General features: G+C 49.2%; 2 protein-coding genes across 2 annotated transcripts in view; one reads left to right on the top strand and one right to left on the bottom strand.

The window, feature by feature from the left end:
* The window catches only part of strn (striatin, calmodulin binding protein), a 28888-nt gene extending 6224 nt beyond the window's left edge, over window positions 1-22664 (bottom strand). Inside the window, exons 1-8 of the mRNA XM_087842274.1 lie at window positions 22302-22664; window positions 6264-6367; window positions 5698-5771; window positions 5172-5250; window positions 3389-3559; window positions 3177-3312; window positions 2323-2485; window positions 570-683 (exon numbers count right to left, since the gene is read on the bottom strand). Of these exons, the coding sequence (XP_087698400.1) occupies window positions 570-683; window positions 2323-2485; window positions 3177-3312; window positions 3389-3559; window positions 5172-5250; window positions 5698-5771; window positions 6264-6367; window positions 22302-22520 (1060 nt within the window). The 5' untranslated portion in view covers window positions 22521-22664. The remainder of the gene's footprint in view (window positions 1-569; window positions 684-2322; window positions 2486-3176; window positions 3313-3388; window positions 3560-5171; window positions 5251-5697; window positions 5772-6263; window positions 6368-22301) is intronic.
* Window positions 22665-24034: 1370 nt separating this feature from the next.
* map1lc3c (microtubule-associated protein 1 light chain 3 gamma) lies at window positions 24035-26146 on the top strand. Its single transcript, XM_087842313.1, has 4 exons — window positions 24035-24175; window positions 24247-24302; window positions 24379-24485; window positions 25889-26146. The coding sequence occupies exons 1-4, from the start codon at window positions 24115-24117 to the stop codon at window positions 26049-26051; spliced, it is 387 nt and encodes a 128-aa protein (XP_087698439.1). The 5' UTR covers window positions 24035-24114; the 3' UTR covers window positions 26052-26146.
* The last annotated feature ends 551 nt before the right edge of the window (window positions 26147-26697 follow it).

The raw sequence follows: 26697 nt of genomic DNA, 5'->3' as shown, positions 1-26697 counted from the left end.
AGCAGAAACAAACGTGTCTACAGCCTGATACACAAACTGATCTCTGTGACCTGATGACTCGTTTAAAGCTTGCATTAAGAGGGGCGTGGCCTCTTTGACTGTCACCTGCTAGCTGGCTGCTAGCTGGCTGCTAGCTGGCTGCTAGCTGGCTGCTAGCTGGCTGCTAGCTGGCTGCTAGCTGGCTGCTAGCTGGCTGCTAGCTGCCTGCTAGCTGCCTGCTAGCTGCCTGCTAGCTGCCTGCTAGCTGCCTGCTAGCTGCCTGCTAGCTGCCTGCTAGCTGTAGTCCCTCAACTGTTCATCTTTTGTATACAGCCTCCTAACTGACCCTTGAAACGGTTGGATTGAGAGGGTGGAGGCGAATCCTCCAATGAGATTTCCCAAATAACAAAGCTGCCATCTAACACGTGACACACAGAGGACCAGTGATGGGACTGAGGTGATGTGAGGAGGGAAAACTTAGAGGTGAAAAAGAGAGTAAATAGGTTATTATTTCAGGAAGAGGGTGAGGGGAACAAAAGGTAAAGAGGGTGAGGAGGGAGGATGAAGCACAGGCCTGCAGCACGACTTACTCTTCACCCCCTTCTTGCCCTTGCGTTCCTTCCTGTACTGCTCCTTGAGCTGGGCTATCAGTCCCTGGTCCACATCCCAGGCCATTTCACCCAGAGGAGACTGCTCTTCCTTCTCTACAGGAGGGAGGGGAGGAAGGAGGAGAAGGGAGGGAGGGGAGGCAGAAACATGTGAGTGTCTGGATGCAGTGCAGCTCAAATCCATCCCTGAGGGAGACGTGATGACGAGCGAGGAACCTCAGACAGACGGGGGTCGCTTTCATCTGTCAGCTGACCTCGCTCTAAGCCCCCTGTGCTTTACACACACGTGTGCAGAGCCAGGCCAGCAGTCCCTCCCTCCTGCGAAACCTCGGCTAACCGCGTCCCGTAGAAACATGCAGCGAGTTTAGCGCCTCCTACAGGCGAGAAGGATGCAAAGATTCCTCCTGAACCATTCGTCCCAGATAACCTCAACCGAAGATGAAGGTGACCTCACAGCATCACTGTCTTACATCAACTTTAAAAATATCCTGAGTCTGCATCTGTACGAGCGGGTCCAGGATTAACGATGTTTCTGTCCCTCACAGAAAACACTCATGAGACCCAGAAGGACTCAGCTGGACGCCGAGCTTCGTGAAGCTGAAAGTGTGAACGCGCTTTTTCTCCTCCAGTGAATCATCAGAGAAATCAAACATTCACATCGTGATGCAGCGAGTGCAGCTGATCTGAACAGCTTAAAGGTGTTTTTCACACTGAAGTTATGAGACAATAAAGGATGCTTTCTGTAAAAAAACATGAAAGTCGAGACGCAGTCAGTTTATTCTGTTTCCTGTTAATCCTGCAGTTATTCACCTCCTGCTGTTTACGAGCTTCTACATTTCAAACATAAACCGGCTCTTCAGACTCTTACTCTCCTCCCCTGTAGGGGGCGCAGCTCCACAGCATTATCTGTAGAAGGTCAAAGGGCACACCAGGCTCCACAGATAAGCGTGCAGTGACGGAAGCTGCCATGGTAACGGCGAGCTGAATGAAAGGTGAGGGGACGATGGAGCCGAGACGGGCAGCTCCATCATAACCGAGCAGCCAAACGGGTTTCATCTGCGCTCGGCTGCTTTAACATCTCAGTGTGAAGGCGGAGGCGGCGTCGCAGACCGAATGTCAAGATGGAAACGGCGTTAAAGCGGAGACGAAGCTCCGTGCTGCGGCCTTTCACGCCGCGAGCACGCAGCACTGCGGTGAGACCTGCTGCACTGAGTCAGCGCTCCTTTACTATCTGGACTCGAGCGTTGAATCACCGAGCGCGTGGGGAGCTCTCCGTCATTGGCCGAATGACACTGGACCGGTTGCTAAGCAACAGCAGAAAAAGGGTTTCTTTATGTAAACACCGAGGACGGCGGGTCAGGAGCTTCAGTTTGTTTCACCTCGTCTGCAAAAAAGAGCTGAAACGTAACTTTGTTACAAATTCATTTAAAAATGATCAAAATCAAACAGCAGCTTTCACGGATGCTGGAACGTACACACAGAACAACACAGACACTTCCTGTTTGCTCTTTCTAAATAAAACAGGATCACCTTCACTCCTCTGACTTATTAACATTAAGAAAAGTTTCTAAAGGTCAAATCTGCCAGTAACCTGCAGGTCGCTGTAGACAGGAAACTGGAGTCCCACAGGGCGCGACTCTGGGTCCTCCTGCAGTCACGCTCTCTGAACTCTGAACTCTTCTGTTATCGTTGTGGTTAAAGCTTCGCTCGCTAACCTTCTGATGCTCTGACTCACCCCACTCGCCGCTGTCGTCCCCGCTCCTCGATTCGGGCGATCCGTCCAGCTCGTCTGGACTCGCCAAGAAATCAAAACCCTTCAGCGCCTCCTCCGTGTCCAGGTCATCGCTGAGGTCAGAGGTCGTGGAAGACGGCGTCGACGAGTGTTTCTTTCTCACCATCTGTGCAAAAGTAAAGCCACGTTTTTATAGCTGATGTTGACAGGTTTTAAGGTGTTTAAGGTGACGCAGCGGCCACCGGGAGAAACGTGACGGCTGTCAGTCAGCGTGTGAAAGTGGCTACAAGTATCCAAACCGTCCTGCAGTCGCTTTGGTTGGCGGCAGATTGCCGTGGTCGTGGGCACAGAAGACACCGACCAATCTGTAAATATTTGCCATTTGAGGACATTCGCCTTCAAAGTAAAAGCTTTGTCTTACTGCTGAAGCACACGTTTCAACAGGCTCAGCTTTTACTCTGAAGGCGAGCGCTCGCAGATATGCAACCAAAGCAATGATGGTGGAGATGATGGAGGCTGAGGAGCACCTGCAGCACCACACGAGCGCCATAAATGTTTCTAATGACGACAATATTATTACTTAAACATCACACACGGTCTCATAAAGGTGCCGTTTCCAGACTGAAAGCTGTGGTTTACTCGTGTTTGTCAGATAAGGAACATCCTAATGACATTCCTGTGCTCGCCATCACAGACGAACCAATCAGCACACAGGAACACTTTCCCCACAGTGAGTGGGCGTCATCGTGGTCTGCAGCCCAACAGAGACCCTGTGGAAACGTTTCATCCACAGTCACAGAGAGTGAAAATAATCTCACACATTAAGAAAAAGTGAAATAACGGTGTCAGCCTCTTACTGCAGCCAGGTCCAGGATGGTTTTGTCCCTCCCCTCGCTGTCCTCGTCCTCGTCCTCGTCGCTGAACTCTGCGGCGGCGCTCTCGATGAACTTGAAGGCCTCCAGCACGGTGGCCGAGTCGGACACGTCGGGCTTACTGCGGGAGAAACGGGGTTTTGTAACGACGCACGCTTTGCTGTGTGGCGTTTTTATTTCGCCTCCTGGCGTCATACCTGACCATGCCGCTGTCCTTCAGCGAGGACGGCTCGGTGCCGTTGACCATCGGCTCGGTTTTCTTGTCTGACGGTTTGTCTCCCGCGTCTCCGGCAAGACCGAGCAGCGCCCTCACCCTCTGAGACTTCACATCCAGGATGGTGTCCGTGTATCCGACCTCCTGTAGGTACCTGAGCCGGAGACAGGACACGAGGTCAGCGAGAGCTTCTGAGGGAGCGACAGCAGCCACGAGGTCAACGTGGCTGATCTCAGCTGATCTGTACGAGACGACCAACAGCTCTCTAAAACAGCTGAACGGTAGCTGAACCCAAACTCCTGCTGTAGACGGAGAGGCTACGGTAACGTTTATCTGAGTTATGCAGGGTGACAGTAACAGCGCGAACACGTCCAGACGTCCGTATTTTAAGCCTTAATTAAACGTAAACATCAGGATGCAAACATGTTTATTTCTTAAAGATTTAACACGAGAGCCTGCGGGGACTGACTCACTGCTGCCTCTGGTGGACGTCAGAGGAACTGCAGCTTTGTTACCCTGCAGCCACATCTCTTAAAGAAACAGCGCAGGTGCAAACAGATGTACCACAGCTGGAGGTCTGTGAGAAGGGGTCGAGGGTCATCCCACCTCACCTGCACCTGCAGGACGGCAGGTTGGACTAACAAACCAGCTCGTCAAGAAGATTAGGAGTGAAAAAGTCCTGATCTTTAGAGGACTCCTGAATACAGAGTGTCCTCCTGCAGCAGCCTCGCTGTTCCCACTGACCACAAGTATATGAACAGAGCAGCTTCTTTAAAGGGCAGCAGCAGTTTCCAACACCAGGCCGACTCTGAGAGCGCGTCAGGCTGTGCGAGCATACAGACAGGAAGAAAACACCTGACTGTGCTCGAGCAGCTGCTGATTTTATTTATTAGTCCGATTTCAAAGCTGCGTCTGCTGCAGGAGGAGAAAGGATGTTAGTCGAGTTCCAGCCTGTTCTGGAGGACTTTAGAGTCTCTTAAGAAAGACGCTGCCTGCGGTGGGAGCAAACCTCTTTGTACTTACTGAGTCCGAACTGAACAAACTCGGGCGAAGCTCCTGTAAACTCAAAAAGTTCCAGTTTAAATCTCCGTACTGTACCGAGCCTCGACCCCGCTGACCCGAGCGCAGCGCTGTGGTCCAGCCTGAATAACGCCCAGTGTGTTTCTCACACGGTTCAGCCGCCCTCCCTCCCGTCTGTACCAGCCTCTCCGATCGCAGCACGTCTTGATGCCTCACACAATCCTCCATTCACTGTCACCACAAACACTCACACAGACACACACAGAGCTGCACACACGCACGAGTCTGAGGAGCTAACAGAGTGATGGATCGGCCCGATCACGCCCCCAAAAACGCAGAGTTCTGCAGAGACACAGCGCCACCTGCTGGTGGAGACTGCGTGACGAGGATGCACCGTCAGGTTTTTCCAGCACGATCAGACTTTAACTTTCACTGTTTTCTCCTGTGAGCTAAACTGACTCGTGCTGACAAGGTTTCAACGCAGATTTATGTCAGTGAACGCATCACAAAATGTTCTTTATAGTCTCTCATTTAAAGTACACACACACACACACAGACACACACACACACACAGACACACACACACACATTAATCTCTATTAAGATGATTGACTTTCTGCTTCTCTCTGAGAAACATTTAAACACACAGCCGCCCTGTGACACACTGGACGTCTGAAGGCGTGTGTGTGTGTGTGTGTGTGTGTGTGTGTGTGTGTGTGTGTCTGTGTGTGTGTGTGTGCACTCACTGCCGGAGCAGCTGGCGTCCTTGTTTCCAGCTGAGCTGATGGCTGCTGTTCGGAGGACTCGGAGCCTCGTTGTCGTCGTCTGAAACAGAGAACACGTTACGTTTGTGTTTCCGTTCATCCACTCGTGAATTCCCAAAGCATCGTGCTGCAGATGCCCCTCTCCTGAAATATGTCCTCCCGGGAACCCTCGCATGTTAACAGATGAGAGTAAATAAAAGTTTATTTCTGATGTGTCCACAGGGAGGCAGCAGAGAGGCTCCTCCCTGCATCAAACTCAGAGGCGAGTAAAGCAGCAGAGGAACCACAGCAAGCGTGAAGATCATCCTAATGCTGCGTTTCTTTGTGATGGCCAGCAGGGGGCGACTCTGAAGGCTTCAGTGCAGACATTAATTACATTTTCATGTAGGACACATGCAGTGTGAGATGAGTTAATGTTGTTGGAAATTTAAACTGTGATTTTCGTGCCTCTGACCGAACACGGCGCTGAATTTGTGCAGACGGGAAAAACAGTGAGAAAAAGTCCTACCTGAGTCGTAACTCGGAGGTTTGATTTCTCCCTGGTTCAGCTCGGTGCCATATTTCAGTTTGTGGTATTTGGCTCTGAGGACAGACACAGATATCACAAACGTCTTTATCTCATTCGGGCTTCATGCATTTATTACTTCTCAGATGGACTAAAGCATATAGTTAGGACCAGGTGACCCTGAATCCTCCCTTAGTGATGCTGCAAGAGACGTAGGCTGCCGGGGGATTCCCATGATGCACTGGGTGTTTCTTCTTCACTCACTATTCAATTCAATTTTCAATTCAATTCAATTTTATTTATATAGCGCCAAATCACAACAAAAGTCGCCTCAAGGCGCTTCATAGATACAGAGAAAAGCCCAACAATCATATGACCCCCTATGAGCAGCACTTTAGCGACAGTGGGAAGGAAAAACTCCCTTTTAACAGGAAGAAACCTCCAGCAGAACCAGGCTCAGGGAGGGGCGGCCATCTGCTGTGATTGGTTGGGGTGAGAGAAGGAAGACAGGATAAAGACATGCATGTGTTAATAGGCCTGAGCCTGTGACCCTGGTAAAAGGATCTCACCTCTCCTGCTTCAGAGCGTACTCCAGCATCTTGATTCGTCTCACCAGGTCCTTCTTCAGGTTCTCCTGGCCCCGCCTCTCGCCCTGCAGGAAGGCAATCTGAGCCTGCGAGCAGAGGAAACACCAAATGAAGGCGGGGTCGAGGTTTAAACTTCATTTTAACATATTCTCCCACTCCAGACGTGCAGCTTCAGTCCCTGCTGCGAGTCTGATTAAACACCAAAGTTCACTTAACTGAATGAGGCTAAAGACAGAAACGCACACAAAAAGCAAAGCGAGCGAACAGCGAGCAGCGACGAGATTAACGACGCCTCAGGAGGTCCATAAACACATCTAATCTCCATTAAACACGGCGAAGACGGCTGTGGACGGATTACCGACCAACTCCACTGGGACCCAGCGGGGAACGACGCGGCGCCGTTCGCACAGTCACAATCGTCGGCTCGTTACAGTGCAGACCGACAGTGTGAGACTCAGCAGCTGCACTGTGGTGCGTTCAGGAGCCCACACTGGAGTTAGCCTCTGAGCAAAACACAAACAGCATGCAGCAGCGGTTTGGTGGGACATCTACAATAATCCAGCACCTTCAGTCCTGCGGTCTGATCCTGGATCAGCAGCATAAATAACTTAACCTAACAAACAATAACATAACAAAACCTGATTCATCGTGTTCAGTCAGAAGGAAGTCACCAACACCTGACACATGGCTGCTCTATAGAGCTGATCGCCCCACATCCTTAAGCCTGAGGGCCCCAAAGCCTCCTGGGAAATGGGTGACCGGGTGTCTGCAGGACTGATGGGAGACTTGTGACTGACTAACACCTACCCCGCAGCGTGGGAACGGGCACCATGTGACCCACCTGCCATCAGGTTGACCCCACCCGCCATCAGGGTTGACCCCACCCGCAGACTTGGCTGAGGAACATTACAGCTGCAGTTCCTGTAACGTCCACTGGCGGCTCCAGCAGCGATTCAGTCCCCACAGACCAACATTACAGCAGAAATAAACATGTTCACAGCCTGTATGACTGCATGAATCATTAGGGGCGGGGCCTCTTTGACTGACAGGCGGCTGTAGCTGCTAGCTGGACCCCTGGACTGTGTTTGTGCTGTTGGAGCACTCTGGCACATTTTTAATGACATCATCTGACCAATAACATGGCTGCTGTGAGGTTACTGTAGTAGGGCTGCCACAAACGATTATTTTGATAGTCGACTAGTCACTGATTATTTTTGCGATTAGTCGACTAATCAGATCATCATCCATTGGACATAAAACGTACAGCTTATTGCACCAGCAATAAATACAAGATGATAGTTTATTAAATTTTAATGAAATCTGCAGATTGTTTCGGTGAAGTTTAATAAACTCCTTGCTATCTAAAATATAACAGGACACCGGAGTAAATTCTCCAGCATCTCACACTTCTGATAATCAGCTGTCTGCTTGACGTTTATTCAGCTGTGTAAAAACTATAACTTTAATCTCAGCCAAACCGATTTACTCAGGAACAAATAAAATACTAAAAAAAAGCCAAACAATAACATTTTAAGTTATCTAAGTGACTTATATATCATGTTTAACCTGAGTAGCGAAAGACAGCGGTGGGTTTGAAAACGATTAGCCGGGAGTCCGGTGTTCTCACGGCGCTAGTTAGCCTAGCCCCCGGCTAGCTATCGAGCTAGTGGCTAACAGACTCTCCGAAAACGTCGGAGCGCTTTTGAAAATATGTGGTGTCTTGATAAACTGAGCAGATATTTGAGGTTTACACAGCTACATTCTCGCCTGAAAATATGTTAAACGTTTATTTTGTGACCCAGAAAGAATAATAAGAGTAATATTAAAACTAACTAGCTGCCGCCATTGTTGGAAACTGAGCTGCGCTGTGCTATGAATTCTGGGACACAGCTTCTTCTTCTTCGGGGTTTAACGGCAGCTGGCATCCTTGTACATGCAGTGCTGCCATCTTCTGTTTCAGTCCGTTATTACACTCTTAAATCCTACTACTTATTCCTGCGTCTTTTGGGATCTTACAAAGCTTCAAACGACGCGTCGACTATTAAATCAGTCGTCGACGAGTTTGATAGTCGACGTAATCGTGACTAGTCGACTAATCGTGGCAGCGCTATACTGTAGTAACAGGAAGTTCAAGAAGGCGGAGCTCCATTTTAATTGGCTGATGAGGATAACCTAGTTGTGCCTGGTTTAATAAAATGAGGTTATTGTCATGAGCGGATGCTGCATGACGACGTGTCGTTACCTGACAGTGCAGTCAGGTAACAGCCAATCAGATGTTGAAGCGTCTCAGTGAGCGTCCTGGAATGCGACCGTTTAAGACGGGGGTGGGCAACTCCAGGCCTCGAGGGCCGGTGTCCTGCAGGTTTTAGATGTGTCCATGATCCATCACAGCTGATTTAAAGGGCTAAATGACTCCTCAGCGTTTCTTGAAGTTCTCCTGAGGCCTGGTAATGAACTAATCATGTGATTCAGGTGTGAAGACCCAGGGTGAGATCTAAAACCTGCAGGACACCGGCCCTCGAGGCCTGGAGTTGCCTACCCCTGGTTTAAGAGATTGCTGAAAGGCGCTGCATGCAGGGACTCAGCTTTTCCCCTGCTGGATCCAGCACATCAGCGCCGACGTCATCCTCAAACCTCCCGACACTCCTCCTCCTCCTCATCGTCGTCTGTTTGTGTGTACAGTTGCTTCAGAATCAGGTCAGCTGTTATAACATGAGAGCTCACAGCAAACATCCAGCTGGCAGAGCGGCGACGCTGCAGCCACTTTTATCACGTTTATCAACCGAGTGAACATTCAGAGGCATTTATGATGCAACCCTGGCTGAGAGGAGTGTGCACAGCTTTGAGCTGCTGCTCACAGACAGCTGAGACCAGAGCGCCACATCAGCCGTCACTAAGATCTCTGACATCAGCGCGAGCTTTAAAATATGGACGTTTTAATAAAAATGAGAAACTCCAAACAGACCACTGCATGAAATACAAACTAAAGTCAAGACTGAAGAGCAGACTTGTTCAGAAGTCACCTGGATGATGACGAAACGTTTCTCCCACTGAAAACGCCGCGGCCACACGAGCCAACCCCGGGATTTCCTTACCTGGATGACTGAGCACGAGGTTCAAATCATCAAACACCGATTGTAAAAATCATTTGATGCTTCAGATTTTAAAAGGTTTCAACACAAAACCAGAAACGTTTCTGCTAAAAACAAATAAATGAACCGCAGCCAATGAGGATGAGCTTCAGCCTCTGACACGCAACGTGCCAGTGAGGTCATACTCTGACTTCATTTCCATTTTAAACATCGTCCTTTTAACGCACCCACACACACACACACACACACACACACACACACACACACACACACACACACAGGAAGTAGGACGCTCCACTCATGTCAAACACGTTGATCTGGGTCGCTCTTCACTCGAGGCTATCGATGCATCTGCATCTCGACGACGGGAAACTTTCCTTCTGAAAATGAGCGACGGCCCTGCTGCTGCGGTCAGGCTGCTGATAATCAGCCGGTCAGTGGCTGATTTCGGGCAGCTGCTGCGTTTGAGGCCAAACTAAAAATTTAAAAAATGAACCGAACAGCTAAAACCCCCAAAACCCCGTCATCATCAAATAATCTTCTGTCACTTCCAGGTCTCAGGGCCAAGCAGAAGCCCTCCCCTCCAAAGCCGAGACATCCAAGTCCCTGAGACGACCTCGAGACACCCAGGAGGAACCGCAGCGAATCAGTGATCAGATAATTGCACTGAAAACGCTCCAGCACCACACATGGTGCAGAGGAACAGTTAGCTGAGGTGAAGCTAGCGGCTACAGCCGCCTGTGTCATCATCCACCTGTCAGAGGCCACGCCCCTAATAAATGCAAACTTTAGAGTTGAGTTATAACAACATCCTCCCCGTGCAGGTGGTATGAAGGGGAAATTATCCAGAGACCGAACAGTCTGTATCAGGCCGTAAACACGTTACTTCTACTGTAACCGACTCACTGCTGCCCCTGCTGTCCAGCAGAGGAACTGCAGGCTGACAGTTGATTATGACTAAAATAAAAATGTAGTGTTTATAACACCTGACATCGCTACCAAATTATACCTGTGACGAGATTAAAACATCTTTAATCACAGTAATGATTATTTATTGTTGATTATCTGATAAAGTGACAGATTGTTTTCTGTGATATACAAAAGCAGTGATTTCAGCCTCCGAGGTTCATCTGACAGCAGAGCTCAGCTGTGACTGAAGCAGGTATTCAGCCTGAGCTCGTTCAGCCTTTGATGATGCAGATGTCGAGATGAGAGCCTCGTCTGAGCTCTGTGACGCTCGCTCGTCTGTTGCCATGGCGTCTGAGGATGGCGGTGAACTTGGTGGGATGTTTCAGGGCCTTTGTGTAGGAAGGCATCTGCAGCGCGTCGGGGGCGTCTTCACTCATAATTATAGATTTTACTGAGTGTTGCTCGAGCTGCCAGCCAGAGGCGAGTCTGACCGCCTCACGCTCCGCTTCAGTCACGCTGCTTTTCACTCCCGTTAGCCTGAAAGTCATCTGATACGCTAACCACGATGGAAAGGATCTGCTTGCTCAAAGCGGGTCCTCTGATTGTCGGAGTTTCCTCTGTGTCACTGTAAGGTCCTTACAATATAAAGCACGTTATAAATAAAATTGAACTGGTTGTGGAATGACTTCCTCTGTGGATGCTGCTCATTTTCAGATTCTGTTTTTCTCTCCACATCCTTTCGGTGACACCAAAGTAGTGCTGCCACAAACGATTATTTTGATAGTCGACTAGTCACCGATTATTTTTGTGATTAGTCGACTAATCAGATCATCATCCATTGGACGTAAAACTACAGCTTATTGCACCAGCAGCATCTGCTCTTATATAACTATCATTAGCTTACAGCTTTAAGTGTTTAAGGTATGTGCTAACTAAAAATAAAGACAAGATGATAGTTTATTAAATTTTAATGAAATTAGCAGATTGTTTCGGTGAAGTTTAATAAACTCCTTGCTGTCTAAAATATAACAGGACACCGGAGTAAATTCTCGAGCATCTCACACTTCTGATAATCAGCTGTCTGCTTGACGTTTATTCAGCTGTGTAAAAACTATAACTTTAATCTCAGCCAAACCGATTTACTCAGGAACAAATAAAATACTAAAAAAAAGCCAAACAATAACATTTTTAAGTTATCTAAGTGACTTATATATCATGTTTAACCTGAGTAGCGAAAGACAGCGGTGGGTTTGAAAACGATTAGCCGGGAGTCCGGTGTTCTCACGGCTCTAGTGAGCCTAGCCCCCGGCTAGCTATCGAGCTAGTGGGTAACAGACTCTCCGAAAACGTCGGAGCGCTTTTGAAAATATGTGGTGTCTTGATAAACTGAGCAGATATTTGAGGTTTACACAGCTACATTCTCGCCTGAAAATATGTTAAACATTTATTTTGTGACCCAGAAAGAATAATAAGAGTAATATTAAAACTAACTAGCTGCCGCCATTGTTGGAAACTGAGCTGGGCTGCGCTATGAATTCTGGGACACAGCTTCTTCTTCTTCGGGGTTTAACGGCAGCTGGCATCCTTGTACATGCAGTGCTGCCATCTTCTGTTTCAGTCCGTTATTACACTCTTAAATCCTACTACTTATTCCTGCGTCTTTTGTGATCTTACAAAGCTTCAAACGACGCGTCGACTATTAAATTAGTCGTCGACGATTTTGATAGTCGACTAATCGTGGCAGCCCTACACCAAAGCAAGGTTTTGTATATTAAGTTGTAACAGCGCGGCGGTACAGAGGTTAGTCCTGTCCTGTTATTCACAAGGACGGATCTGTTGGCGCATCTCTGAGCGCGCACCCAAAACTGCAGTTACCAGAATGTTAAAAAGCTCGTTGTTCTGAAGGAGTTTCAGCCAGGACGGAGTTCGTCTTCTCTCCTGAGGTCAGAGAGCGATCAGCAGAGACACTCTGTGGGTCTGCACTGAGCTGTCATCATCATTGTTAATAGTTCCAGGATGAACTGAAGCTCTGAGGGAAAAAGGATGGATTTACTGCTGATTTTGATTGATTTGATGATTTATTCATAATTGTTCTATAAACTGTAAAGCAGAGGCTGCACTTTGTCTGAGGTCACAGGTTCAAACCTTCACTTCTGTTTCAGCAGATAAAATTTTAAATAAAACTTCCTTCTGGATTAAATCCAGGTGGATATCTGGTCTCCTGACACGACGCCATCTGGCAGGAAGTGCAGCCACTCAGAGACCTTTCGCTCTACAAACTGGGTAACCCACTTGTTCCCATCAGCCTTTGTTTATTTATAGAAGCGCGTCGGCGCTCCACATCGGATCGCAGAGGGAGGCGAAATTCAAAGGAGCCGCTTTCATTCATAAAAACGACTCCTTATCTGCTAATTAAACATAAAAGGGAACGCGAGCTGATCCCAGTGGAAGCCCCCAGTGTGCACGCCAGCACTTCCTGATATAAACGCCAAGCTGGTGAAAACAGACAAACAGCTGCTTAATAACCGAAGCTGAAGCTGATGCACGGCTGCTTATTTCCAGGCAGAGCAGTCGTGCATTAAAAACGGTTCAATGACGCCGACGCTGCAGGAAACATCAGACCGCTTCAGCCCAAACTTCAGAATAAAAGCACAGGAGGAAGCAGTGAGCTGTTTTAGTTGAAGCGGCGGCGATATGAGTCCGTCCGAATCTGTGGGCGGATCCCAAAATGTCCTCAAACGACCTCCTGACCGCGCCGCTTTGCTGCTGTCACATCGGAGGTGAAGCTCGAAGTGATGATGCGTTTGCACGCCACTCGCATCCGTCTAATCACGCTGGAAAGCCACAAATATCTGCAGCCGCCAAAGCGACGGGCAGGAGTCCGACGGCTGGAGTCAGGCATGTTCTGTCCCTCACAGGAAGTCACCTTCATCAACAAGCTCCTCCCACATTCCTGAGCGTCTGAAGAATCCCACCTCAGGGATTCGTCTATTTGAGTCGACAGAGAAAGTTTACATGAGTTTGGCTCGCTGCGCAGACACCTGCACGTGACGCGAGCAGGTGAGCCTCTCGCCTCAGAGCGAACGTTTGCAGACTGACTTCTCAGGACTGACACTCAAAATCGTTTTTCTTTCAGATGCCTGGGACAAACAGCTCAGCGTGCGTGCAGCTCGTTACTCACACACACCGTAAACACACTAAGAGGAAAATAGTAGGATTGTACACAGCTGATAAATAGCGGTTGTAGTTTCCACAGCACGGGTGGAATAAAGTGTTGTGGGATGACGGCTGACTAACTGATGTCACTTGTGGAGAAAGTCAACATCCAGCAGTGAACATTTCTCTCCTGACGAGCTGTCGGCATCTTCACCTCTGAGATTCGGCGAGACACAAGCAACACCTCCATCCTGCTGGACAGGCGGCGTGGGCGGACGCACAGCTGAGCGGCTCATCGCCCAGAACAAACTCACAGATCAACGAGACCTCTGAATCCTGACGGGCTGCAGATTCGGTATGAAAACAAACGATTCAAATCACGCTCTTTATCAAATACACGAGATATTCAGAGCCTTAAATCTGCCTCTGAGCAGCAGGGGGCGACACCTCTGGATGTAACGCAGACTGTGATTGGTCGGTGAGCCGGGTAAACTCTTTCCTGACCAGTTTATGTCTCAGTCGCTGGTTTCAAGTCTGACTGAATAAAATCTGATTAAAGCAGAGACGCAGAGACCTGCTAATCTGCAACATCCAATCAAAACCCTGGAATATCTCACACCAAACCTGGAGCTCCGCCTCCTCGGATGCTCAGCAGACATGTTATTGGTCACATGATGTCATTAAAAAGGCTCCAACAGCACTAACACGGTCCACAGGTGGAGCTCAGGTGAAGCCAGCAGCTACAGCCGCCTGTGTCACCATCCACCTGTCAGTCAAAGAGGCCACGCCCCCTAATCATGCAATACTTAATAGAATTTAAACAGGTGAGTTATAAACAGGCGTGACGACGGCTGAAATGATGTACAGAGACAAACAGTTTGTGTATCAGGCGGCGAACACCGAGCCAGAAACAGCCGGCGGCGATGGCGGTCCCTGCATTTCCTCGTTTCTCAGCACGGTTACGTTCTTGGAACGGGCGAGAGATTGAAATCCATCTGAAAACATGTTTGGGATTTACCGCAGAGAGAATGTGAGTCGCAAGAATCGAGTTTTCAGCCTCCGTGTGACAGAAAGATCACACAGCTACCGACACTTTGTGGCCCCGTTTAACCTCCATCAGCAGCTCGAACACGCCGACTCTCAGCCCACCTCCCTCGCTGCAGGGGCATCAAGCAAACACGGCGTTCTGGGACTGGAGACGAGGGGGATTTCCCTCCGCTTAAATCTGGAGCAATGAGGGGATTATTCCTCCAGGAGACGAGGAGGGGGGGTGGTGGAGAGGAAAGCTGCTGAGTGAGGGGGGGGGGGGGGATTCCTGGGTCAGAGCAAAGAAAAATGATGATGATGATGCTGTAAGCAGCCAATAAAAAAGCGTGTGCGTTCTGGCCCAGAAGCTCTCATTTAGTCCTGCCTCACACTAAAATCAACCACAGCGCTTTCCTTTACAGACGTGCGCTTCCATAAACCCTCCCCGCGTTACCATCACCTCGCCACGTCCACATATCCAGTCGTTACTGAGCTGACAGAAGAGACTCAGCGACGTTTCTGAAACACAGACTGGAAACATTCAGATGTTTGTAGCAGACACCGGGCCGCGAGGACACGGGGAGGCGGGGAAAGCAAAGCCTCCTGCTGTCAGTCCCACCCTCCTTCATTTCCTGTAACGATCTTCCTGTCGTCTCATTTCTGATTTGCACAAAGATTTGCGGCAAACTGGAGCAGCCCACGCCACTGGCATCATCGTCATAACACCAAACTCCACGAGTGATTTCACAAAGGAGGCGAGGAGCTGGATGGAAGCTGGGAGGAGAAGAGTGGGGGGAATAAAGGAGACGGATGAAGACGGGAAGAAGATCTCTGATATGATGAAGAGGAGACGAGATCAAGCAAGAGGCAGAAAGCAAGGCGCGGGTGGGGGGGGGCAGGAAAAACGCTGTGACGAGGCCCACTCGCCGCTTTCCCTCAGGGAACGTCAACCACAGACGTGCCGCTCTGGAGCCGACCAGACTTTAATTAGAACATAAACCCTCGAAGAGGAGGAGGAGGAGGAGGAGGAGGAAGGCTGAGCAGAACAAAGAGGAGAGTCTGAACATCTAGAGCGAGAACGCCGAGCAGCTCCCCGTCTACTTCCTGTTGTCCTTCATTAGGAAACGCAAACTTTCCTTTGTGGAGTCTGGGAATCGGACAACACACCGCATGACCCCGCATGACCCCGCATGACCCCGCATGACCCCGCATGACCCCGCATGACCCGCATGACCCGCATGACCCCGCATGACCCCGCATGACCCCGCCCTCACAATTTCATCTTTTTTTGTTTTGAAGATTTCCAAAATCAAACATGAGTTAAGGCGAGTTTGATTTCCTCTCCTGCAGCTCCGTCTCTAACACAGAAAGAGCAACAGCGCAGTTTTATCACACCTTGCACGCTCCTCCTGAGGCCTGAAGCCCGTCGTCCTCCCGGTTCAGCGACGCTCCCTCGCCATCGACCCGCTCCGATCTCCATCCCTGACCCGCTGAGCCCTGCAGTAATGATGCTCCTCGTGTTTTTATCTAACAGTCACGGCGAGCTCGCTCTGCCTCATGTTGCAGCAGCCATCATGTCAAAACGTATGTAAATAATATGTGTTGCTTGGCAACCTGTCATACCACCATTGCTGTTGGTGTCAAAATAACAACCTCTGTGATTCGAGGCACCGATGGTTGTAATTTTTCACTCTTTTTCATCCCACACGCCCCAAAATCCACTCTGTGATGAATCCACGCGCCCAACAGGTGTGGGACAGATTCCTCTCCTCGTCTGTCACACAGGAAGCTCCAGAGTCTCCTGAGCCAGAGGAGGAAACAAAGCCCTGCAGCTCCTCTTGTTTAGTGTTCGTTATCACACTGAACTCATTTCCCTGTCTCAGTGGAGAGAAGTGGAAATATCCCAGCAACACCCCAACGCATCACGAGAAGGCTCCTGACCTCTGACCCTCTGTGATCTGATCAGATGATCCTACTTCAGACTTCCCAAACAGTGTGCCTGGTGCTGTAAGCACGTCAGGCTGAGGCGCTCCTGTCAGCAGAGATTGTGGCTAAAGGCCGTTTAAACAAAGCCTGGTTACAGCGCGGAGGCATGGCTTGGGCCGACATTCGCCAACGCCCGCAAAACCAGCAGGTGTGCATGCCATTCCTCATACGGCAGCTTCACACGAACGCACTGAGCTGCAGGAATCCAGGCCGGGGAGCGTTTTTGTTGTCGCACAAAGAGACGGAGGAAGTGTTGTTGTGGAAGCTCGTCTGCGCTAAAGAGGACGGTCGGCTCGGCGTTACGTAACGCACTCAGCTGCTCTTCTTCTCACGCTGCATTATTTAGACACAAAGCAGAGATGCTCTGGCTGACGAACCTTCCCAGCTTTCATTAGTTTTTATCAAGTGAGAAAAACCGTCGGGCCAATCAGAGCTCTGTCCTGCAGCGTCACGTTCCCGTGGCAGTGTGCTCGCTGCTCGCTCAGATTTGAAGTTTCATTTATGGCTGTAGAAAGAAGTTTTCCTCCCACGCAGAGTGAACAGCAGACGCTGATGTTTGTGTCACTTTTTTACAGAATCAAACTCAAAGTAATGCGAGTACTTCCATGCTTTAAACCCTGCATGGTCGTATGCTCGCCATCACTCCATGTTATCCATTGATCTGCACACGCTCAGATGTCATTGTCATGAGACACTCTTACAATCAAAATCACGGATTGGTAACGCAGTAACGCAGCGTGCTTACGGAAAAGTAACAGTAATCTAATTACTTCTTTGCAATAGTAATCCCTTACTTTACTCGTTGAAAAAAGTAATCGGATTACAGTAATGCATTACTGCCCATCTCTGTTTACAAGTAGAGACGGACCGATCCGATATTACGTATCAGTCCGATACTGACCTAAATTACTGGATCGGATATCGGCGAGAAATAAAAAATGTAATCGATCCATTAAATATCAAAAAAAGCACCTCACAAAACTTGCCACACGCCGTAACTCGGCTCATAACTGTAGCACGTCACAGCAGTGTGGTCACGTGACAGAGGCTGTGTGTATTTTGAGCTTTGCTACCAAACCAGCATTTCATCTCCGAGGAAGTTTTCCCAGAGAGAAGTAAAGCAAGTGTGTAAGTTTGTCTCTGAATGTTTGTAAAGCATTCAGAGATGAACTTACACACTTACAACACATCACATACACACTCCGAAATAATATAATATAATATAAGGTGCTGTGTTGCTGCTGAGGACGGTCCGTGTGGAGGGACACGCTCTCTCCCTCCTGCTGTGCCAGACGTCTGTTTGTTTTGTCCGTCTGTCGTTCGTTGTGATTCGTGCATGCAGCAACGATTAGGAATATTTTTCAGTCGTGTTGATTTCAGAACTCGTTGGCTGTGCAGCCCATCCCTCAGCTTTAATATTATTTGTTACAAATACAAGATTTCTCTTTCTGCCCCGATTGTTCACGTTGAAGCAGAATGATGCTGCCGTCAGCTCAGATCAGAGCTACAGCTCTACCACCAGTCTGAGTACAGTCGGCTGAATACATCAGTGTTTTTGAACCTTCACACGTCTACATTGCAGCACTTTACTGCACAGCAGGCTGCAGGTTCACCAACGCTCTCTGAAGAAGCGCGTCTTGGTTTTGTGGAAGCAGCAGCCGATAAAGCAGGCTGACATCCAGCTGTTCAAGCTCCGAAAATACTGCGTCTAACACTCAGAGGTGGACTCCACGCTGATTATTCTGTCTGTGAGATAATAAAGGATCAGCCACAGTGTGACCGCTCGTGTGCCGGCCGGGCGGACAGACTTTTCCTTTAAATAGAGGAGGCCGGACAGGAAGGAAGCCGAGCGGCAAACTTCCCTCACGCACAACTTCTTCTCCGTGTCACAGCTCTGACGTGGCCGTCCAGCAATTAAAAAAACCTTTTTATTTTATCTGAAGGTGTAATCGAGCAACAGTAACGTCCACACAGGCCGTCAGCTGCACAATTACCCAGAATTCCCCTGGTCTCCCCTGATCTAGGGTCCCGGTAAGACATTTTTATAAAACAGCACAGAGGGAAGAATAAAAATGCTGCCGGTAACATCACAAGATTGGTTCGAATATTTCTGACAGAGACGACCTGGAGTTTAAAAAAACAACAACAACTTCCTGTTTCCTGTCAGTGGGACGAAGCTGAGCTTCATTCAGAGGAAGGAAGAAAACGTTCACTCCAGTTTTGGCTGCACCTGAAAACATCTGAGACGAGCTCGTTGATCTGTGAACGGCTTTTCAGGCTAAAGGAATCAAATGTGATCTCTCTGACTGACAGGTGGATGCTGGAGGGGGCGTGGCCTCTCTGACTGACAGGTGGCTGCTAGAGGGGGCGTGGCCTCTCTGACTGACAGGTGGCTGCTAGAGGGGGCGTGGCCTCTCTGACTGATAGGTGGCTGCTAGAGGGGGCGTGGCCTCTCTGACTGACAGGTGGCTGCTAGAGGGGGCGTGGCCTCTCTGACTGACAGGTGGCTGCTAGAAGGGGCGTGGCCTCTCTGACTGACAGGTGGCTGCTAGAGGGGGCGTGGCCTCTCTGACTGACAGGTGGCTGCTAGAGGGGGCGTGGCCTCTGACTGACCGGTGGCTGCCAGAGGGGGCGTGGCCTCTGACTGACCGGTGGCTGCTAGAGGGGGCGTGGCCTCTGACTGACCGGTGGCTGCTAGAGGGGGCGTGGCCTCTCTGACTGACAGGTGGCTGCTAGAGGGGGTGTGGCCTCTCTGACTGACAGGTGGCTGCTAGAGGGGGCGTGGCCTCTCTGACTGACAGGTGGCTGCTGGAGGGGGCGTGGCCTCTGACTGACAGGTGGCTGCTAGCTGTCCTGAAACAGACCTCTGGACGTGTTTGTAGACGCCGTCTTTGATGACCGCTCCCGCCTAACTGGTCTTTACTGGTGTCGTGAACACAACGGGGAATCAGACTTGGTCGCTCAGAGCTTCCAGCCCTGTCTCTTTGTTTGTGGACAATAGACTGTGAGTAATCTCTCCTGTTCTTGTGTGCCAGCTTCCTCTTCCTCCTCTTCCTCTCCCCTGCGGAGGATTACCTCAGAGGAAGTGACACTCGAGCTCCATCTCAGCCCGTGATGACATGCAGCCCGTCTGCAGCAGAACAAATTGGTCTCCGGCCTCGTCGGCCAGCCAGCGCCGTCCTGCTCCAATCATCACCCCCCCTCCAACCCCCCACCCCCCCTCCTCCCCCCAGGTCAATGGAAAGGAAAATTCCAAATTAGACGGGGTGGAGAGCGGCGGTGTGACAGACTTCTTTATCATCAAAGCCACTCAGACAGCTGAGAGACACAAAGAGACGCCTGCTATCTGATTGGGCCGGGGGGGGGGGGGGGGGGGTGTTAAATGGTGCACCAGCTGAGCCGCCACACAGGAAGTGATTCCTTTACGAGCCAGCTGTCAGCGAAGCTCGGCCGACGATGACTCGAGCTTATGTAAGACATGAGCGTGAAGCGTCCCACACGCCGTGAGATCATCTGACTCACTGCCCGCCATCCTTCAGGAGGAAACGCTCACCTGCACCACACATGCGCAGCAGGGATCGATACACTCTGATTTTATAACGCTGCAACAAAGCATCTGCTGGAAGTGCAAACGAAGAGAATTCAGCCATTAAATATGATCGCATCGATCGTTTTGGCGTTTGTTATTTCAGCAGAAGCATCAGAGTCGCTCCTGCACCGAGGAATGGAAACTTTACTCCAACAGAACAGAAGTTAGAGATGCGTTCTTCTTCTACTACTTGTGCATCCACTACGGTAAACATACAACCAAAAATACCAAGGTGAGCACACAGTCATGCAAACAGGTTTCCACAGAGGCCAAGTAGCAGATCGGCGCTCAAACGACCACGAGCTCCTCTACAACGTAACGTAGAGTCAGCGTGAGGCCGTCTGTCCATCCTCCGCAGGGATGAGACAGATTGATGAGGAAACATCACTGCAGGTTATCCCTCCTACAGAAGGGGCTACACGCTGGCTCGTTGCATCAACCATTCAGTTCTTTCAAACTTATACTTGAAGGTGGGCCCTGAAATCATTCAGCACTGTGACCATGACGGTGCTCAGCGAGGACAGGTGGGACTGACCCAAGACACACGAGGCACTCGCTGGGAGGCAGCCGAGCTTCGCGCCGTTACGATTGTTGGATCTGATCTGTGAGCAGTGAAAACAGGAAGCCCAACAGGAGGCTTCCTTTCACCTCCACGTCTGCAGACCCGTGCAGACGCAGCTCTGACCTTGCTGGTCCTACAGGGAGTCGAGGTCTTTGGGAATCGGACGTCTCTGAGTCTGGATGCAAAACTTCACCCTTGACTGAGTGAAAAGAAGGACTGTGCTAATGACGCTAACCCAGCTGGTTTTGTAGGATGACTCTCAGAAAGCAAAGAGCGTCACAGGCTGCGTTTGTCTGTTATTAAAAACACGTTTAGTGTCAGTGATCCAGAATAATGGGAGGTATATGAGCCATTTTATTTTCCACAGGATAATAAACTGAAGAGGCAGTGGACACCAACAATCTGCTGCCTGTTGCTAAGTGGCTCAAACTTTAATTAAAAGGGATGTTTGTTTTTTTTATTTGTGTTTAAATTTTCAAAATAAACTAAATCTGTCATCAGAAAGCAGCTATGATGTTCTGTTTTGGACATTACATCAGCTGAAAGTGAAGGCAGCACTTTACCCGACTCTCTGCTCTTCAACTCCGAGAGCACCAAAAACTCCTGCAGCTCGGACACCACTAAACATTTTAAAGTGAAAATGCTTTTGTTGCCTTTTGAATGCTTTGACTCACTTTGCCGCTGCAGATATGTTGAATTCATTTTTGAACATGACTGTAGGTATGCAGACCTCCCTCTTTTAAAGCAGGATAAAGAGCCCTGCATGCTGTCCCACGGAGGCTCTGCTCCACACTGAAAGGAAAACACCGGCAGGGTCTCGGTTTAAGGTTACAGCTTTTAAATCTGCGCACAAACGTTTCGTGACTGGACGGGATCACGCAGCGTGCACGCGCCCATTATCGGACACGTTCAACTGAACACACGCACTGATCTTTGTGGGACAAAGCCCTCCTGGGGCGGTTTGGGAAACTAACCGATTCCGGTAACCAACCAAAAAACAACAACCCACAAACAAAAGCGAGCACGGCTCTACGTGCACGTTTGCCCCGCTCAGGTAAACCTGGCACGTCTCAGGTGACCTGGCTGCGGACTTTTAGTACACACGTAAGCTTGCATGACAGGTAGCTGCTCACACCCACACAGAGCCGGCTGGAATGACTGAAATGTCACCCGCAGCTAGCCTGCTTAGCAGAGAGCGCAGCGAACACAGCACAAGGCGAAACTGCCATTTAAATATTACGCAATTCTCGCACATCCCGCTTGACATTGGGAAACGAACAGTAAAACCAGTACCGAGCACCGCGTCTAGAAACACTGGAATCGGAGCGTGAATTCGGCGATAACACGATTAGAGAAGAAGCGCTTACAAACACATAACATTATGTTACTTAATGAATGTGCGTCATTCTGCGTACTGAGCCCCGTGCGCGACAAGGCACATGCAAACTGCACCTAGCCTCCAAAAAGTTAAAAACATTACACAAAAACATAAATCTTACTGGCTTAAACCTATGCCGAATTAAGCGAAAAACACTTTCTATCAAAGTAAACAACAAGTTTTACTTTACTCTGACGATGTATTCACCGATAATCGATTTTAAGAACAATTTCCACATTCTCCAATGGACTTCGGTACAGCGCCTCTCCGTTCTGCTAGCAACCTAAACAATGAAACCCCCTGCGACCGAGAGGCTGCTTACCTGCAGCTCGGCCCGCTCCACCTCCCACTGGGCCCTCTCCACCTCGAAGCGGGCCCACTCATGCTGGAGAAAGTGTAAAATCCCCGGGATGCTGTACTGAGCCCGGGCCGCCTCTCCGCCGCCGTCCCCGGGCTGCGGAGCTTTAACGTTCCCCGCGCCGGGTAAGCCCGAGCTGCCGCTGGTGTTGAAGAAGACACCGGGGCCCGCCTGCTCATCCATGGCCGGACCGTGAGCGATGCGGGGCGGCTTCAGTCCAGTGCTGACTCCCGCTTCAGTGAAATATCCTCCGCAGGAAAATGCGGTCCATCAACCGAACAACTCCTGCTCGAGCCAGCTGTCAAAGCGGCGGAGAGTCTAGCTGCCGGAACGAACGCAGCAACCACATCCTGTCCGGATTTTCAAAATATAATAGCTGAAGCTCTCTTATTATTGTTATTGTTGTTTTATTTATTAAAATAAACATTAAGTAAAAAAGAAATAAACAGATCTGAATTCTGTGTTTGAATGTATTGAATGTATTTATTATTTTCCTGTTGATTTCAATATCAATTTAAATAGTAAGCATCCTCCATTCATAAACTGGTGTTAACTTTAGACTGGCCCAATATAAATAGACTCAAACGACAAAGAAAATAATAATAATAATAATAATAATAATAATAATAATAATAATAATAATAATAATAATAATAATAATAATAAGAAGAAGAAGAAGAAGAAGAAGAAGAAGAAGAAGAAGAAGAAGAATACAAAGAGAAAATAACAGCAAAATAGGTTGGAAAACAGCACAAAAACTATACATTGGTGATATGTGATCAGTTAGAATCATAAGTATTCTTTTATGGTCAGTAATTCATTTTTTTCTCCAACAGTTTATGTGAAACAATCCTAGAAATTCAAACTGCCCTGAATTTTCCTGCATGGTTGGCTGGTGGCAGGTGATTGGCAGAGGAAGGTCCAAGTGAAGAAGAGCGCCTGTTACGTAGTCAGTTTGCTATGATTTACCTTGATCTGGTTCAGGTTTATGTACCCGGATGATGCTGAAGAGGAAAAGAAACACATTATTTTTCCTAAAAGCTGGTTGTTACAGCAGCTAATTTTAAAGACTAGTCGCCTACAGAGCACAGTGGCTGAAGGCAGTCTTGGTTCCCTTCCATGGAGCATTCTCCCCTTGCTTGATTCTCTGCCCAGGACTCCTGCAAAGAAAAGTCTCAACCTCAGGAGGTTGAGACCCCCCCCCCCCCCCCAAGCTGTGTCATCAAGGTTACACTGTAGAGGTCATGAGTTGTTAGGAACTCTGTCTTCTAAATATCTGATGTAATTAAATTTCAATTTTTTAAATGATCCATCCATACCTCTATCTGTCCATCCATCTGCTTCTCTGGCTGTGGCTCTCTGCGATGGCAGTTTAACTATCTAACCCAAGAGGCATCTGAGGCAGATGCTGAACCACCCAGGCACCTCAGCCAGCTCCTTTCAATGTGGGGGAGTAACAACTCTACCACAAGACAAAAACATGTGGTAACTGTGATGAACAAATTCAGTCCTTAAAGAAAAACATTAAACATTTTCTAAATTCTCTCAAAGGCACATTATCAATAATCCTGTTTAATAACCAGGATGAGGGTGGAGGGGGCTGTCTGCTGCCCTTGGGCCTAAAAGCTGCTGGGGCCGGCCCTGCTCCGCACTCTAACCTAATTAAATCCGCACATTCACGCGCTCATGCTGCCATGTGCTAATCACCTGATGCGCTGCAGCCTCTATTTAACTCGCGCTCGCTGCTTGGCGCACATGGACCCGGCTCTACATCACCATGGCTCCGCGCGAGAAAAGTCAGCCGCACAGCAAACCGTTCAAGCTGAGGAAGAGTTTAGGTAACCGGCACCGCCGCGAGCAGCAGCAACACTGATGTCCAGCAAACTCACTGTCTCTCTTCTGTCCACAGCAACGAGGAAACGGGAAGTGGCGGGCATCAGGGCCAAGTTCCCCAACAAGGTCCCGGTAAGCGCGCGGTGGGGCTCACGCGGAGTCCGAGACGGTGTGTTTTATGTTCTCACCCACTCACTGCGCCTTGCAGGTCATCATCGAGAGGTACGACAAGGAAAAGTTTCTGCCTCCGCTGGACAAGACCAAGTTCCTGGTTCCGCACGAGCTCACCATGACGCAGTTCGTCACCATCATCAGGTACCGGCAAGCGTCACTGAACACATGCTGGAGTCCTTTAACAGGAACGCAGAGCTCAATACTCACGCCTCAGTTCTACACTGAGGAGAAATGTGTTTGAGTTAATGTTTATTTTAAAAACGGGAAGCTTTTATTCTAGAGTCTTGTCCCCCCCCCCCCCCTCCCCCCTCTCCCCCCCCTCTCCCCCCCCTCTCCCCCCCCTCTCCCCCGTTGTCTGAACGGCAGAGACGTGTTTCACTTAGAGCACAGGTGTTAATTTCCAGGCCTTGAGGGCCGGTGTCCTGCAGGGTGTAGATGTGTCCTTGATCCATCACAGCTGATTTAATGGCTAAATGACTCCTCAGCATGTCTTGAAGTTCTCCAGAGGCCTGGTGATGAACTCATCATGTGATTCAGGTGTGTTGACCCAGGGTGAGATCTGAAACCTGCAGGACACCGGCCCTCGAGGCCTGGAGTTGGACACCCCTGACTTGGAGTCTTTTGCTCTTTCACTTTTATTGACCTCTTTGTTGTTGTTTATGCTTACACAGCAGGATCTGTGACGGCCATGATGGCCTGAGGAAGCTGCTGTGCAAACATGAAGTGACAGGATGTGTCTTAACAGTTAATCCATGTCTGTCAAACCTTAAACCTCTAAAGTCTGTGAGAGTCTTTATCACTCAGTGATTGGACTGGAGCAGAGCGCACAGGCTGGCTGCTCAAGCCAATCACGGAGCTCTGTCTACTCACAGAACCAGAGTTGCGTCCAGTAACTGTTTGTCATTTGGAACATTGAGTTTTCAGTAGTTGTAATCATGTGAACATAAAGACACGTATTGTAGTTTTGTTTTAAGAACACAAAGGTTTAGTGTCTCAGCCTCGCTGCCCCACAATCGTGCCCACTGACGGTAACGTCTGCTTGTCAATAAGTTTCTGTGGGAGTTTCCTGAGAAAGCTGCACACCAGCTCAACAAGCAAATCTTGTTGTGAGTGACAGTTTTGGGCTCTAGTCTGATCAGAGGGTCAAAGTTGTGGCTTTAGGGGCAAATGTTTTGGATCATCTCCTGTTTTGTGGTACATGATCGTCTCTTCACTGAAGCCGGTGCTGCAGTCGCTCATACATTTGCTCCTCAGTCTGACAGATGGAGCTTTTGTATAATCTCGGCGCTGACAGATGAATACCTGTACAGGGTTCAAGCTTCACTTTAAACTCTGCCCTTGCTCAGTTTCCATGTGCCCCCCCCCTCCCCCCCTCGCGTGAGCACGAATGCTTGAAATGCTCGAATCATAACTGGAATCTGCACATGGCTGACGCGTGCTCGCCTCACTGAACAGCTGTGCTGGCTTCACTGTTGTGCTGATGCAGCTAACAGCCTACAGGCTGACTCTCATTAATGCTGGCTCCTTCTGGCTCCTCCCCTCAGGAACCGCATGGCGCTGCTGCCCAGCCAGGCCTTCTACCTGCTCATCAACAACAGCGGGCTGGCCAGCATGTCGCTCACCATGGCTCAGGTGTACAAACAGTACCAGGATGAGGACGGCTTCCTCTACATGACCTACGCCTCGCAGGAGATGTTTGGACGATGAAGCTCGTCCTGCTTCAGGTTTTATTCCCGTTACAGGCTGCTCGCCTCCAGCTGCTGTAAAGACAAAAGAGTGTATATATTGTAATTTTTGTTCTACATGCTGATTGGACGAGATGGATTTTAATCGTGTTCATCCAATAAATATTTTGATGTTAATGTTGATGATTTCTGCTTGTGGATGGAGACACCTGGACTCAGCACTACATGAATAGTTTCACCTTCTCGCTGTGAATATTTGATACTTTCAGCTTTATAATGAACGGCTTGTTTCCTGTGAACACCAGGAACTGGTTAGACTTTCAGTCTTAGAGCTTGATGTGGTTCCACTGTGTCCAGCAGAGGGCAGCATCACTGCACCAGGAGAGCAACATGACGGACGAGATCAGAAACAGAAGTGCAGACTGTTAATGAGAAATAACGAAGTAAAGCAGCATAAACTGAATTGAAGCTGTAACCGATGTGGTGATTGGCTGACCTGGGCTCAGAGTGTGAAAGGTCACAGAGGTCGTCTGTATGTTTGCAGGTCACAGTTTAAGGTTTCCAACCTGATAAACGGTGCATTTGCACAATGACTGAAGGAACAATGGACTGAGGTCAGTTTCATGTTCATCAATATGCAACCTGTCATGACCACTGATCAATAACCA

The sequence above is a fragment of the Neolamprologus brichardi genome, chromosome 6, assembly GCF_056152115.1.
Source record: "Neolamprologus brichardi isolate AB-2024 chromosome 6, ASM5615211v1, whole genome shotgun sequence".
NCBI lineage: Eukaryota > Metazoa > Chordata > Actinopteri > Cichliformes > Cichlidae > Neolamprologus > Neolamprologus brichardi.
This window is presented reverse-complemented; position numbering and strand designations above follow the sequence as displayed.

Excerpts from the sequence above, each read along its gene's own strand:
- map1lc3c (XM_087842313.1), top strand. The coding sequence starts at position 24,115 with ATGGCTCCGCGCGAGAAAAGTCAGCCGCACAGCAAACCGTTCAAGCTG. Across the intron at positions 24,303-24,378 it reads AGTTCCCCAACAAGGTCCCG|GTCATCATCGAGAGGTACGA; the intron begins GTAAGCGCGCGG and ends TGCGCCTTGCAG. Across the intron at positions 24,486-25,888 it reads CAGTTCGTCACCATCATCAG|GAACCGCATGGCGCTGCTGC; the intron begins GTACCGGCAAGC and ends TCCTCCCCTCAG.